Below are 14394 nucleotides of genomic sequence, written 5' to 3'. Positions count from 1 at the left end.
GTGAACATTTCTTAAAAGTGAATGAAATGAGCCTTTACAACAAGAAAAGCAACTATGTATGAGTCATGCTATACATTCAAACTAACTTTCAATTTTGTAGAGTGGATTTATTGATCTGTTGAGCTTTGTAGCTTCCCAGTGCTGTTTACAGACTATGCTGATGAAATCTGTGTTGAAAATAACAGCTATATTCATTCATTTCAAGACAGTTGGTCAGCATTTGAAAGATTTGTGTGACTCGGAGTGAGTATTTTCCCATTATTTAATGTGTGATGTTAGCAAATGATGCACAGGCAAAAGAAAAAAAAGACTAATGCATTTTAATTCAATACATCCAATCAGAAAATCTTATGGTATAGCTTCAGGCTCATTGCTATGTATATCATTACAACTAAATTTTAAGAGATGACACTACTTGAGTTTTAGTATAGTATTAAGGAATATGTAAGCATTTCCTTTACTGATAATCTGAGAAGGCTACTAAAACTTCTTCCTTTTCTAACTAAGTGACTTTGTGAGGTAGATTTCCTTCATATACTTAAAACAACATACCCCAGCAGACAGAGTGTAAAAGCAGATGAGAACACATGTGTCTTTCATTAGGCTAAAGGATAAAGAGATTCATTAAATATGTAAAACAATTGTATTATTCTGCTGAAATTTCACCTTTTGTGGAAATTACAGTTATTTTCAATAAATGTATATAAACAAGTACTGTTTTTTTTTCTTAAGTTTGCAAAACTACCATAAGCACTTCAGTTCTAATTTTTCTTTTGTTTGGGATGTGAAACTAGGACTTGAACTCAATACCTGATGCATTGCTCATTGGATGTGTTCTACTTTTTAACATATCTGTCTGTATCTGTCTGTTTCTTTAGTGTGTGTGTGTGTGTGTGTGTGTGTGTGTGTGTGTGTGTATCCCCTATTTTTATTTAATTTATTTTTGTGGCAGTCCTGGGCTTGAATTCAGCACGTAGGCATTGATCCTGAGCTGCACTCTACCACTTGAGTCACAGGTGTACTTTGTTTTTTGTTTTGTTTTGTTTGTTTTTTTTTTCTGAGTAGTTTATTGGAAATAAGAGTCTCACTGACTTTCCTGCTCCAGCTAGCTTTTTTTTCCCCTCTAATTTGTGTTTTTTATTGTGAAAATACTGTACAGAAGGGTTACAATTACATGAGTAAGGTAATGAGTACATTTCTTATCAAGCATTGTTGCTTCCTCCTTTGTTTCCCCTATCCCTCCCTTCCCCCGCTAAAGTTGTAAACTTTTTTCATAACGTCTTGTACATATTGTTGCAGTGGGTCCACCTGTATCCCTATTTAAACACTTTGTTTTTCCTTTCCCCTCCACAAATTATACCAACATCCAATACAGTGAAAAGAGGGGTTATACATTGGAAGCCAGCTAGCTTTTAATAGCAATCTATGGCTCTCAGTCTCCCGAATCTGTAGCTAGGATTACTGGTGAGAGCCACCAGTTCCTACCTCTACTTACATTGTTTTTATCAGTTGTGGGGCCTAAACTCTGGGCCTGCGCACTGTCCCTCAGCTCTTCAGCTCAAGGCTAGCACTCTACCACTTAAGCCACAGTGCCACTTCTGGCTTTTTCTACTTATGTGGTGCTGAGGAATCCAACCCAGGACCTCATGCATGCAAAGCAAGCACTCTACCACTGAGCCACCTTCCAAGCCTGTCTACTTACATTTTTAATTAGCTCTTTGGGGGCTCTCAAAAATTTAAAAGTATTAAGAGGTCCTGAGAGTAGTATGAGGGCTGCAAAATTAAAATTTTCCAAATGTCAGTGCATTTAAAGATGGGTTTCTCTTTTACTTCTTTGAACTGTCAGTGTGCTTGTCACTAATATCCTCTTAATCTCATTTGTTTTTTTCTATTTCTAATCTACTGTAAAATAACTAGTCTTCAAGTTTTCTACAGAAAGACTGAACATTTCTCAGGGAGGCACTTTCTTTATTCCTTGAGTACAGATTTTCTGCAGACTGGGACATTTTCTTTTTTGTTTGTTGTTTTCAGCCGTGTGTTCTAAGAGTTCAAACTAGACAGTTGTATAACACCTTACTAATAAATGACTACTTAGTCTATGTAAAAGCTTGCTTCCTGATTAGAAAATATTTTCTAATGGCTCACACCTGTAAACCTAGCCACTCAGGAAGCTGAGATCCAGGATCTGGGTTTAAAGCCAGCTCACCAGCAAAGTCTGTGAGACTCTGATCCCCAGTTAACTACCCAAAGCCCAAAGTGGAGCTGTAGTCAAGTGATAGAGTATTAGATTTGAGCTGAAACAGCTCAGGGACAACACCCAGGCCCTGAGTTCATGCCCCATGACTTGCACAAAAGAAAAAAGTTTTTTGAATGTAAGTTCTTAATGTTGTTCTGAAATATTGAGATGGCAGTTAACTATGATGGGCTTTTGGAGTTTTCCACTGTGTTAAAATGAAGATCTGTCATTTACTAAAGCCAGGTGACCTTGAAAAGTTCCTTGATACTGAGCTGTTTTCTCATCTATAAGGTAACCCAATCTAATTCCTCACAGGTTGTTAAAATAAGTACTAAAAGAAATACTGTATTCAGGGGCTGGGAAGGTGGTTCAATGGTAAAGTGCTTGCCTTGAATGCATGAGGCCCTGGGTTCAGTTCCTCAGCATCACATAAGCAGAAAAAGTTGAAGTGGCGCTGTGGCTCAAGTGGTAGAATGCTAGCCTTGAGCTGAAGAGCCAAGGACAGTGTCCAGGCCCAGAGTTCAGGCTCCACAAACAGAAAAATAAATAAAGTATAATAGTCTTAACTAAGAGATACTAATTATTTTCATGATTCCAAAGATATAATAGATAAAAAAATCTTCTTTTTAGATGGCTTAACTTAGGAAACACATAAAGCCATTGTGATGTGTTTAGATAGTTGCATTTTTTTCTAACTAGGCCTCAATATGACAATTGTGTTATTTATAAACTTATTTGTGCAATTAACAGCATTCGTTCTGTAATCAGCATCTTGTTTTGCCCACGAATGGGACTCTTGATCTTTAAATACCATTCAGAGAACTTGGAGGCATTTTCTAAACAGTTGGATTTTTGTCTATTATGTTCACCAGAAATGACTCCGAAAACAGACTCCTTCCCAGCTCCTCTCACACTCTGTGCCAGCCCTCCTCAGTGATATTTGTTGAGAATTCAGCAGTGATGTTGGCATTTAATGATATCTCAATGAAGTATGGAAAAAATGGAAGTAGCTAATGGGCGATAAATTTAGGAACCTGGTGGTGTGGCAGTGTTGGTCATCTTTTTCCATCAGCATCCTTGGTCCTTACCATCCCTTTGCCTAAGAATATGTCTTCCTATTTTGGGAGAGCCCTTCATTCTTGCAAAGTTCCTCCAAAGCCCACACTTTATTATTTTATTTATTTATTTATTTATTGTTGTTTTTGGTGCCAGGACCACAGTTTGAACTGAGCTGATGTCTTACCACTCTGAACCAAGATACCAGTCTGTCTTTTTCTTGCTAAGCGGAGATAGATCTAAACAGAATTTTCTGCCTGGCTGGCTTTAAAGGTCCATTCTCCAAGTCTCAGCCTCCTGAGTAGCTGTGATTATAGCCATGAACCACCAGCACCATCCTACATACTTTCAATGCAACTTCTCCTTACCGCAGTGCCAGTCCCCAAACACAGAGCCTCAGCCAAGTCCTCTAAGACAGAGTTCCACCTCTAGCCTAATACTGGGCCACACTCCTGCCTAATATATATTTCATTCAGTGGAAAGCATTTGACAGTGATCTTCCACCATTGTTTACCTTTGTTTATGGTGGTACTGGGGTTTGAGCTCAACTCACTCAAAGTCAGTAGGCAGGCACAGTACCACTGAGCCACGCCTTGGGCCCTCTTTTCCCTTGACTGTTTTCAGGGAGAGTCTGGTTTTTCCTGGATGCATGCCTGAACTAGAGTTACCCATTTCAGTCTTCCTGTCATTGTTAGGATCACAGGCATTTGCCACTGTGTTCAGCTTCTCTGTTGAGATGGAATCTCCTAAAATTTTCTGCCCAGGTTGGGCTGGAACTGAGATCCTCTTAATTTTGGCCTCTCACATTAATGTAAGAGGATGAACAGATACTACTGTACCAGGCTATGGCTGAGAAGGGGATCTCACAAACTGTGCTGTTAAGCCTGACCTCAAATTATAATTCTCCATTCTCACCTCCCAAATAGCTAGGATTACAGACATGAGCCACAACAGTGACCCATTTCCTTTTTGTTCACAACTCTTACCAAAAAAAAAAGTTTATTTAAATAAACTCAAACATAATACATTGTATATTTGTACATTTGTAAATTCAATGTACATATTCAAATATTAATTATATTCTAAGTATATATTAAATATGTTTAGAACAGAGTGAGATAAATCTAAATAAAAAATTCTGCATGCCATTGGATCATTTTGTCAATACTTTGTGATATTGTTAGCTCATTATGTTTTCAGATTAATTTCTTGCACCCAGCAGGATTTAGTTGGAATAATTAAATGTTGCTTAAATGAGGTACATAGGTAAGGATGGTATTAATGAGATCACCTTCACAATCCATGTTAAACTTGGATTGCTAAGTCATTTTAATTCTCTCTCTTAAATGCCAACTGAGAGGGACAAATGTGCCATGATACATTCCCCCCTCCCACCAACCAGGGACTTTTGGAGACAATGGCAGGTATAAAGAAGTAATAATTTGCCCTTTGAAGCTATAGACTGGTGATTAATAAATATATAGATTCTAAAGTCTAAAACATTAGGCTGGTCTCAAAGTGGGTGAATGGATAGGATTTAGGTGTGTAAAGAGAAAAAGAATATTTCCTGACAATTTGTTTGTCTGTCTTGATTATAGTTTGCTCTTGACTTATCCTTATGTTTGCATGTTTCTCTACTAAGGTGTTCTGTGTTCCCATCTTCATGATAATTTCAACATTTTCCTTAGCACCCTTCCAACATTTAAGAATCCTTTCTCCCTCTGATTTACACATCACCGTCTCTTACTTGGATCATGGATTATTGACTCAATTTTACTTTCTTGTTTATTCCTAGATTAGTGCTGATAAGTTCTGTACTCAGCCACTAAAGTGATCTCTCTTTGATTTAAATTTGATCTTACCTGTCTCTGTTTTAAAAATCATCAGTAGTTCCTCATCTCTTTGGTAGAAACTTTGAGATATTAAGAGGGTATAAAGGCTCAGTCTTAGCTGGATCCTATTTTGTTGTTTTTTCCTTTGCTTATTCTAAACTTCCTGCTATGCTTTCATCCCCCTAATCTTGGCACTCATTTCCTCTGCCTGAAACTCTTCCCATTTTCTTGGATAACCTGGATTCTCCTGGAGTCTTACTGTCCCAACTTGAATTCCATTTTCTTTTTCTTTTTTTCTGGTCCTGGGGCTTGAACTCAGAGCCTGGGCTCTGTCTCTGAGCCTCTTTTTGCTGAAGTCTAATGCTCTACCACTTGTGCCACAGTGCTACCTCCAGCTCTTTCTGTTTGTGTGGTACTGAGGAATCAAACCCAGGGCTTCATGCATGCAAGGTAAACACTCTACTACTAAGCCACATTCCCAGCCCTGAATTCCATTTTCTTTATATAATATCTGCTTCATACTCTCCATTCATTCTTCTGTAATGTGGTGCAAAGAACATTGAAAGTGGAGGCCAAGGTTTAACTTCTTATCTTTGCTAGGAGATCTTGTAAAAATTCTTGACCTCTTCCAGCCTGCATTATCTTTATCACACAAGTGTGATAATACCCACTTTTCTTATAAGCCCATTAAGAACATCCATTGACATACTGTGCACAAAAAAATTCTATAAGCATGTCAGCCAAAGATGTTTGCCATGACAACATTGGTGGTGACAACAAGAATGATCCACCCAAGGAAGCATTTAGCTTCACAGCTTGGGTGACCTTCCTGAACCATCCAGGCCAAACTAGTGCTTCCTATGCCTCTGTCCTGGATTGGCACTCAGCTTAAATTGCTTGTAAGTTTACTGAGTGGAAAGAGATGCTTGAACGCAGATCTGGTAAGAAGCTGGAAGCTAGTCCTAAATTCCTGAAGTGTAGTGATGCTGTCATGCTTCATATGATTCCAGCAAGCCTGTGTATGTGGAGAGCTTCTTTGACTATTCTCCTCTGGATCATCTTGCTGTTTGTAATAGGAGATAGTTGCTGTGTGTGGCATCAAAGCTGTGGACAAGAAGTGTGCTGGAGCTGGCAAGGTCACCAAGTCTGCCAAGAAAGCTCAGAAGGCCGAGTGAATATTATTATCCGTAGCACCTGTAGCTTCAGCTTAACCAGTGGTGGAAGAAAAGTGTCAGAAATGTTTGTCTTAATTGGACATTAACTGAAAGACTGGATAATGATAACAATGCATCAGAAAACCCTCAGAAGGAAAGGAAAAAAATTGTATAAGCACTCATATTCCATGCTCATTAAATTGTTATGAATACTTCTGCTGCCTTCACTCCTCTTCCTTCTTACCTTTCTTGTGAACCTCAGCAGTTTTGCTGGAATATTTTTCATGTGAGACTTTGTTTTTTTTCAGGAGATGAAGATTTTTCTGAAGGGATAACAGAGCTGTTTTCCCAGCTGTACATCTCCTGCAAACCAGACAAACTTGCCAGGGTAAGTTATTACTTCTTGGTGATTTTGATTCATTTATTTTTGACACTTCAGTGAATTAAAAACTGAGATAGTAACCATTTACCATATGGAAGTAATAGCCTTGGGCAAAGCCTTGCTCTTTGTTGGTGACTTGGGAGCTATATGCATATCCAAGGTCAGAGAGGGGTAGGGAGGTTCTATATCCAGAGAAATATTTAATACAACATATATTCGGTTGCCTGCTCATGCACAGGACAAGGGATGCTTTTTCCTTTTATGCCTATCTTTCCCAGGCTCAGGAGACATTCTATAAACCAGTAAGCACCGGGCACACAATGCTTTCTGGACAGAGGGAGCTGATATAAGTCAGGATGTCCTGTTTGCTCCTAAGTCCTAGGGTAAGGAACGTAACACTTGATCTTGTTGCTTTTGTTATTAGATAATAAATTTTATTATGGAATGTCTTGTGTAGAAGAAAGACATTCCTCAAGGAACAAAGTAGCAGAATTGCACATTCCTGGCCGGCCTGTGCTAGCAAAGTTCTACCTTAAAAGAAGAAAAAAACACATAAAGAAATACATGTTTAAAATCTACTGAATGTAAGAAATAAAGAGTACAGTTTCCTGTGAATATATAATGTCAGGGAGTTTCCTGCAAACAGTAGCCTCTAAACTGGGATGATTTTTTATTCTTCATAGGGAAATAGTAATAACATTTATTATTATAACCACAATTCATTGACATTCAGTACATTTCCAGTATTGTAGAACCATCACCTTTATCTTATCCAAAACATATCCATCACCCTCAACAAAAATTTGGGGCCATTAAACCATTCAGCCCTCAATCCACAGTAGCCCTGAGTTATTTTCTGTATCTGTGAATTTTCTTACTCTTGGTACTTTATTGTTGTAGTCTGAATGTTTGGATTTCCATAATTTTCATATGGTAACACTTGATCTTTTATTCTTATCCCCCAATGCATGCATTCTCCATTAAGCCTTCTCAGAACAATCCTCAGGAACTTATCTTCTGCAGTTCAAGTGCATCTCTTCACTATTCAATCTAGTATTGTTTAAAAATAGTCAAATTTAGGAAAAGTCACAAAAAGAATATAAACTATTTCTGTGATTTTTATGCAAATTCAGTTGGTTAATATTTTCCTTCATTTGCTTAATCACTTATGCTTGCATGTATGTTCTCTTTGTGGACATACATTTGAGATTAAATTGTATATTTCGTAGTTCTCTATTCCTACATATTTTAATCTTGATCTCAGGACAAAAATGTCCCATTATTACATAGCCACAGTATAGTTATCAACTTCAGTAAATTAATCACAATGCCATACTTTTGCTTAATCTTTTGTCTATATTCCAGTTTTGCCAATTGGCTCAATTCTGTCCTTATCAATTTTTTTCTCTAAAAACCAATACATGATCATGAATTATATGTAGTTGTGTATACTTGATCTCTTTTAGTCTATAATAATTTATCAGCTTTTCCTTATCTTTATAACATCAATATTTTTGAACAACACAAGCACCTCCTTCCCTTTAGTAACTAGGATGACAGTATCAGTGACTGGCAACTGGCAAATGTAGAGTTCTTGAGGGTAAAATGTGTTTTGTTTTGTTTTTTACAAAGTATGAGGCCCATAGTAAAAAATCTTCAGTGTTGATGACCCCATTGAAACTAGCTTAGTATTCTAAATATACATGCAGATGTTCAGTAAGCAGACATGTTTCTCTATTTTTATTCCAGGTAATTTGCTAGGTGCTAGGGAAGTAATGATGAGAAGGACATAGAAAAATCACAAGAATAGAAGAAATCATGTTAATAAATATTTTTGAGGTCAATAATTGCATATGGTCAATAATTCCCCATGTGGTCCCATGTGGCAATTCTTGGAAGGCAGTTTTCAAATAATTGAAATTTTTGTCATTGAGACATAGGATATAGCAGGGGCATTGGCCTGGTTGCACTGGAAGGTGTGGTACTGGGAATAATTTCTTTTTAAATTTTTCTTTACGTTTTTTACCTTTTTTCTCCAGGCTAACAGGTTTCATACCTTGAGCCACAGCTTAATTACTCACTTTCTTTTTTCTTTGTTTCTTTTTGCCGGTCTTGGGGCTTGAACTCTTCTGCCTGGTCACTGTCCCTGAGCTTCTTTTTTTTTGGGGGGGGGGATCCGGTCTTGGGCCTGAACTCTGGGCCTGTGTGCTTTCCTTCAGCTCTTCAGCTCAAGGCTTGCACTCTACCACTTGAGCCACAGCATCACTTGTGGCTTTTTTTCCTACTTATGTGGTGCTGAGGAATTGAACCCAGGGCCTCAAGCATGCAAGGCAAGCGCTTTACCACTGAGACACTTTCCCAGTTCCCTTGTGAGATTCTTATGTCCAATTAACCACTCAAAACCCAGAAGTGATGCTATAGCACAAGTGGTAGAGCACAAGCCTTGAGTACAAGAGGCTCAGGGACAGCACACAGGTCCTGAGTTCAAACCCCACAACTGACAAAAAATACAGAAAGGAAAAGAGTACTACAAGAAGCCAAGATGACGATACAGAGTCTTGAAAGTTGAGAGCCAAGGTTCAAAGCCATCCTAGGCATGAAAATCCATGAGATGTTTTTCACCAATTAAGCAGCAATAGGTAGGAAGCAGTAGAGCTCTACCCTTGAGCAAAACTCCCCAAGTTCAAGCCCAGGAATAGCACAAATGAAAAGAATTCTCATGGACTTTTCTGCCCAAGCTGGATTCAAAACACAAATGCTCAGATTTCAGCCCTCTGAGCAGGTAGGATTATAGGTATGAACCATATTTTTTAAAATCTTGAATTGCCTCTAATATTTTTGCCCTCCTTTTCACTTAATTTTTTATTCCTTTTCTCTTTTTTGTAAGTTCATGTCATCTAGCTTATTATTTAGGCCTGGCCATTCTTTCTGCAGTTTTTGTTTTGAGTTTTATTGGTTGTTTTGGAGCTTGTTATAGTACTTGAACTCAAGGGCTGGTCATTGTTCCTAATTTTTTCTCAAGGGTAGTAGGCTTCCCACCTCAAGACACAGTTCAAATTTTGGCTCTTTACGCATTTGTCTTTCTTTCTGCATTTATTTTAGGTGCTGATCCTCTGGCTTGAACTTAGGACTTGGGCTTTTTTGCAGAGTTTTTGCCAAGTTTTTGTTGTTGTTGTTTTTGTTTTGTTTTGTTTTGTTTTTTCTTTATTGCTAGTCCTAGGGCTTGAATATAGGGCCTTAACTTTTGCTAGTCATAAAATCAGGGCAGAGCCACTGTGTCTGAGGTTTTTCCCTTTCTTTCTCAAGACTAGCAGTCTCCATGGCTTGAGCCACAGATAAAGTTCTGGCTCTATTTATTTATTTATTCATTCATTCATTCATTTTTGGTGCTAGGGCTTAAACTCATGACATGGCCACTCTCCTGCTTGAAGTCAGAGCAGAGCCACTATGAATGAAGCATTTTTTGTATTGTTTTTCTCAAGACTAGCAGACTGTGACAGCTTGAGCCACAGCTTCATTGATGGCTTTGTTTATATAATGTTCTCCACCCTCCCCCCCCGTTCCCCCCCCCACACACAGGCAAAAGCTGTAAAGTTCATTTTTCGACATAATATCTTGTACATCTCATTGTTGCAATAGGTCCACCTGTATCCCTATTTAAAAAATTTGTTTTTCCCCTTCCCCTTCCCCTTCACAAATTATACCAACATCAAATACAGTGAAAACGGGGGAGTTATTTATTTTTTGGTTCTGGTCCTAGGGCTGGAACACAGGGAGTGGTGACTGTTCCTAGACCTGAAATCAGGGCAAGATCACTGTGCAGGAGTCTCTCCCCTGTCCTGAGCAAGGCTGACAGGCTCTGAACCTTGAGATGCATCTCAACATCTGGCTGTGTAAAACAAATTTGGTAATTCATAGCTGGGGGAGCTGGGAAGGTGGCTCAGTGGTAAAATGCTTACCTTGAGCTGAAGAGCTAAGGGACAGCATCCAGAGCTAGAGCGGGCCCCATCACCCACAAAAAAGAAAAAATAAAAAGAAAGCTGGGTGCCAGTGGCTTACGCCTGTAATCCAAGCTACTCAGGAGGCTGAGATCTGAGGATTGCAGTTCAAAGCCAGCCTGGGAAGGAAAGTCCGTGAGACAATTATCTCCAATAAACCACCAAAAAACCAGAAGTGGTACTGTGGCTCAAGAGGTAGAGCACTAGACTTGAGTTGAAGAGCTGAGGGACAGTGTGTAGGCCGAGTTCAAGCCCCATGACCAACCAAAAAAATAGATTCTCATGGGAAGACAGGGACATTACCCAGGCTCTAAAATCAGAGGATAGTGGTTCAAAGGCAGCCTGGGCAGGAAAGTTGTTGAGACTCTCATCTCCAATTAATCACCAAGTGTTTGGAAGTAGTATAGTTCTAGTCTTGTGCAAAACAGCACAAGTTCAGGCACCAGTACTGGCACACATGCCCAGGCTGACTATGAACTACAATCCTAAGATTTCAGCTTCTACAGTAGCTAGGATTATAGGCATGAGCTACTACTTAAAAATATTTCATTGACTTTTCTCTTTTTTTGCCATCTTCTCATTATTTTGTTCATTTCTCGTGTGTGTGTGTGTGTGTGTGTGTCCTGGTGTTGGTTCTAGAGCTTGAACTCTGGAGCCTAGCCACAGTCTCTGAATTTGTTTTTCTTTTATTTTTGATGCTGTTCCTAGGGCTTGAATTCTGGGCCTAGTCCCTGTCCCTGAGTCATTCTTTTGTTGTTGGTGGTGATGGTCCTAGGGCTTGAACATAGGGCCTGATCACTTCCTGGGTTTGAAAGCAGGGCAGGGCCACTGTGTATGAGGGTTTTTGTTGTTTGTTTTCCCTAAAAGGAAGCAGTCTCTGTGGCTTGAGCCACACAGATCAACTTCTCGCTTCTTTTACTTTTTGGCAGTTCATGGCAGATAAAATTCTCATAGAAGTTAAGAAGTTGAGGGTACTATATCAGCACCTGAAATCTGAGGATTGAGGTTGAAAGCCCAGGCAGGTAAGTCCGTAAGATATATCTCCATTTAATCCCCTAAAGAGAAAAAGTGGTAGAGTGCTACCTTTAAGAAACGTATTTCTATTTCAAGCTCTGGCTTCAAGACCCAGGACTGATACACATTCACAAATCCCTAATGGTCTTTTCTGCCTAGTTTGCCTTGGAACCGAGATCTTCAAGTTCTGTCTTTTGTGTAGCTTGAGCTCCAGGTGTAAGCCACCAATTCTCTGCTCATTTTAAGATTTGGAATTGGCGCTTTGTGCTCTTCTTCCATTCTGATTTTATTTATGTATTTGTATTTAATTAATTAATTATTAGTTGTCCTACCCTATGTATCTGGGCCTGGTCACTTATTTTGCTTTTTTGCTGAAGGCTGTTGCTTTACCACTTGAGCCACAGCTCTACTTCTGGTTTTTGCTGGTTAGTTGGAGATCAGAGCTTCATGGAATTTCCTGCCCAGGTGGGCTTTTAACCACCATCCTGAGATTTCATGCTTCTAACTGGGATTACATGTCAGCCACCAAAAAATGCCTGACTCACTCAATTTTAATATTCTTAATAGGGTCTTATACTTTTTTAATTCACATTATAATGATGATGTCGATGATGATGATGATGATGATGATGATGATGATGATGATGATGATGATGATGATGATGATGATGATGATGATGTGCAGGTCATGGGCTTGAAATCAGGGCATGTGTGCTGTGCTGTCCATGATCTTCAGCTCAAGGTCTGGAATTTTGTCTATTTCTTTTTGCTTCTTTCTTGGTGGTTAATTTGAGAGAATTGTCTCATGGAAAAGCTTGGCACTACTCAAGAGGTTGAAATCTGAGGATTGTGGTTTCAAGCCAGTCCTGGCAAGAAGTCCAAAACACTCTATCCTTTTTCTTCTAAGTTTTTGTTTTAATGAGAAAGATGGGGTGCAGTGGAGTTGCAGTTTCATTAGCAGGTAAAAAGGATGTTTGTTTTTGAGCAATGGCCTCCCAAAGTACACTGCCTCCTGGCTAGGGATGGTGAACTGATGGTTATAATGCCGTCTGTCTTCCTTCTGTGACCTATTGCCCTGGTAACCGATTGTTTACAAAGATGTGATCCTGACTCCTGAGCAACAGGAAAAGGCACAATATCATTCCTGGGTTGGGATGAAAACCAAGTGGATCCCGCCATTTGGTGTGCTGCCTTGCTCTGGGGGGCAGGATGATAGTGCACCCTTCTATGAAGAAAGAAAATAACTTGAACAATTCTGTCCTCTTTGTTCATTTCTGACAGATGAGGGCTGTGAGAGACATTCATGGAATCATCTAGGGGACTTGTCCAGGATCTCCATTGTTTCTGGGAAGGAAGGGCCCCAAGTTTTGCTGTAGAGAGATGCATCCTGCAGTGCCATGGCCCTGGTTTGCTCCAGTGCCAGTGATTACCCAGATCAGGAAATGTCACCTGTTGCAGGTAAAATAGCTCTCAGGACATTTGTCCTGATGACCATGGAAGCCCATGCCTAGGCCAGTGTAAGCAATGGTGACACAGTGGTGCTCGTGTGGCTGGGAGTATGGAAGTAGCACAGGTGTGGATGAGAGGTGTGGGTAGCACACATGGTAGATGCCTTCTGCTCTGCCCACCACATGACTAAAGGTAATGCTGGATTCTGTCTGAAATTAACTAGGGTCTGGGGCACTGCACATTTTCTGAGATGCCAAAGCTCCCATGGGGACACAGGTTGAGGTAGACTAGGTGAAAGGGAGTGAAGGAAACCTGCAGAAAATAAGGAAGTTTTGATTCTTTTTAAAAGTTCCTTTAATGGTTAAATTTTAATCAAAATGGGAAATAAATGGAAAAAGTGATTCTAGATCTCAATTTCCTGAATAGCTAACATTCCAGGTGTGACACTATTACCCATCTCACTCTTTTTTATCTATTGAGTTTATTAGGTTCTAGACACTGTAGCAAGTAGAAAAGAAAAACTTTGTTTTGAAGTTCTATGCTTTAGTGTGTGGGGGTGGGGGAGGGTGGAGAATGTATAAATATGTTTGAAAATATGATGGAAAAATAGATTGAGAGATGTGCTAGGGAGGAGTGTTGGCAATTTACAGTGAGGTATGATTTCAGAAAAGCGTCATGTGGTAAAGTGACTTAGGAGATCAAGGCAACTCACCCAGGCCCCAGAATCAGGTAGGGTCATGAGCTCAAAGTTGAGGGTGTCTGGCCTGTCTTAGAGTCAGTAAACCAGTGTGGCTACATCACAATCAGTGTGTGGAGTAGAGGATATGCTTGCTGTAGGACAGGCAGTGGGCAGCTTGTGCAGAGCAATGAGTTACAAGTGTGGTCTCCACCCAGAAGCAGTGATCTCATCCAGGAACTTTAGCAGGTCCAGCCCAGACCTGTTTAGTCAGGGGCTAGGGTCCAGTGTTGCCTGCTTCAAAGAAGCCCTCTAGATGTATTTGAGAACCACTAGACAAGATAAGTTCCCTTAGACTATGGTAGAGACTTTGGATTTTATTCTGAAACAGAAGCTCTTGAAGGTTGGGAGTGAGAGAGTACAGGATTTAATTTAAGAAATATACAAAGTGGGTGCCAGTGGCTCATACCTCTATTCCTAGATACTCATGAGGTTGAGGTCTGAGAATCCTGGTACAAAGCTATTCTGGACAAGAATGTCTGAGACACTTAACTTGAAGTGGAGATATGGCTCAAGGGGCAAAGTGTTGGTTTTGAG

At 39.7% G+C, this 14394-nt stretch overlaps 1 protein-coding gene across 1 annotated transcript in view; it reads left to right on the top strand.

Annotated features, from left to right (window-relative positions):
* Positions 1-14394, top strand: part of LOC138818474 (protein FAM114A2-like) — a 77614-nt gene that overhangs the window by 50319 nt on the left and 12901 nt on the right. Inside the window, exon 7 of the mRNA XM_070009374.1 lies at positions 6587-6666. Coding sequence (XP_069865475.1) covers positions 6587-6666 — 80 coding nt within the window. The remainder of the gene's footprint in view (positions 1-6586; positions 6667-14394) is intronic.

This window comes from Dipodomys merriami, unplaced genomic scaffold (genome assembly GCF_024711535.1).
Source record: "Dipodomys merriami isolate MVZ:Mamm:240054 unplaced genomic scaffold, mDipMer1.0.p SCAF_766, whole genome shotgun sequence".
NCBI lineage: Eukaryota > Metazoa > Chordata > Mammalia > Rodentia > Heteromyidae > Dipodomys > Dipodomys merriami.
The sequence above is the reverse complement of the archived record's forward strand: the minus strand, read 5'-3'. Positions and strand labels throughout refer to the sequence as shown.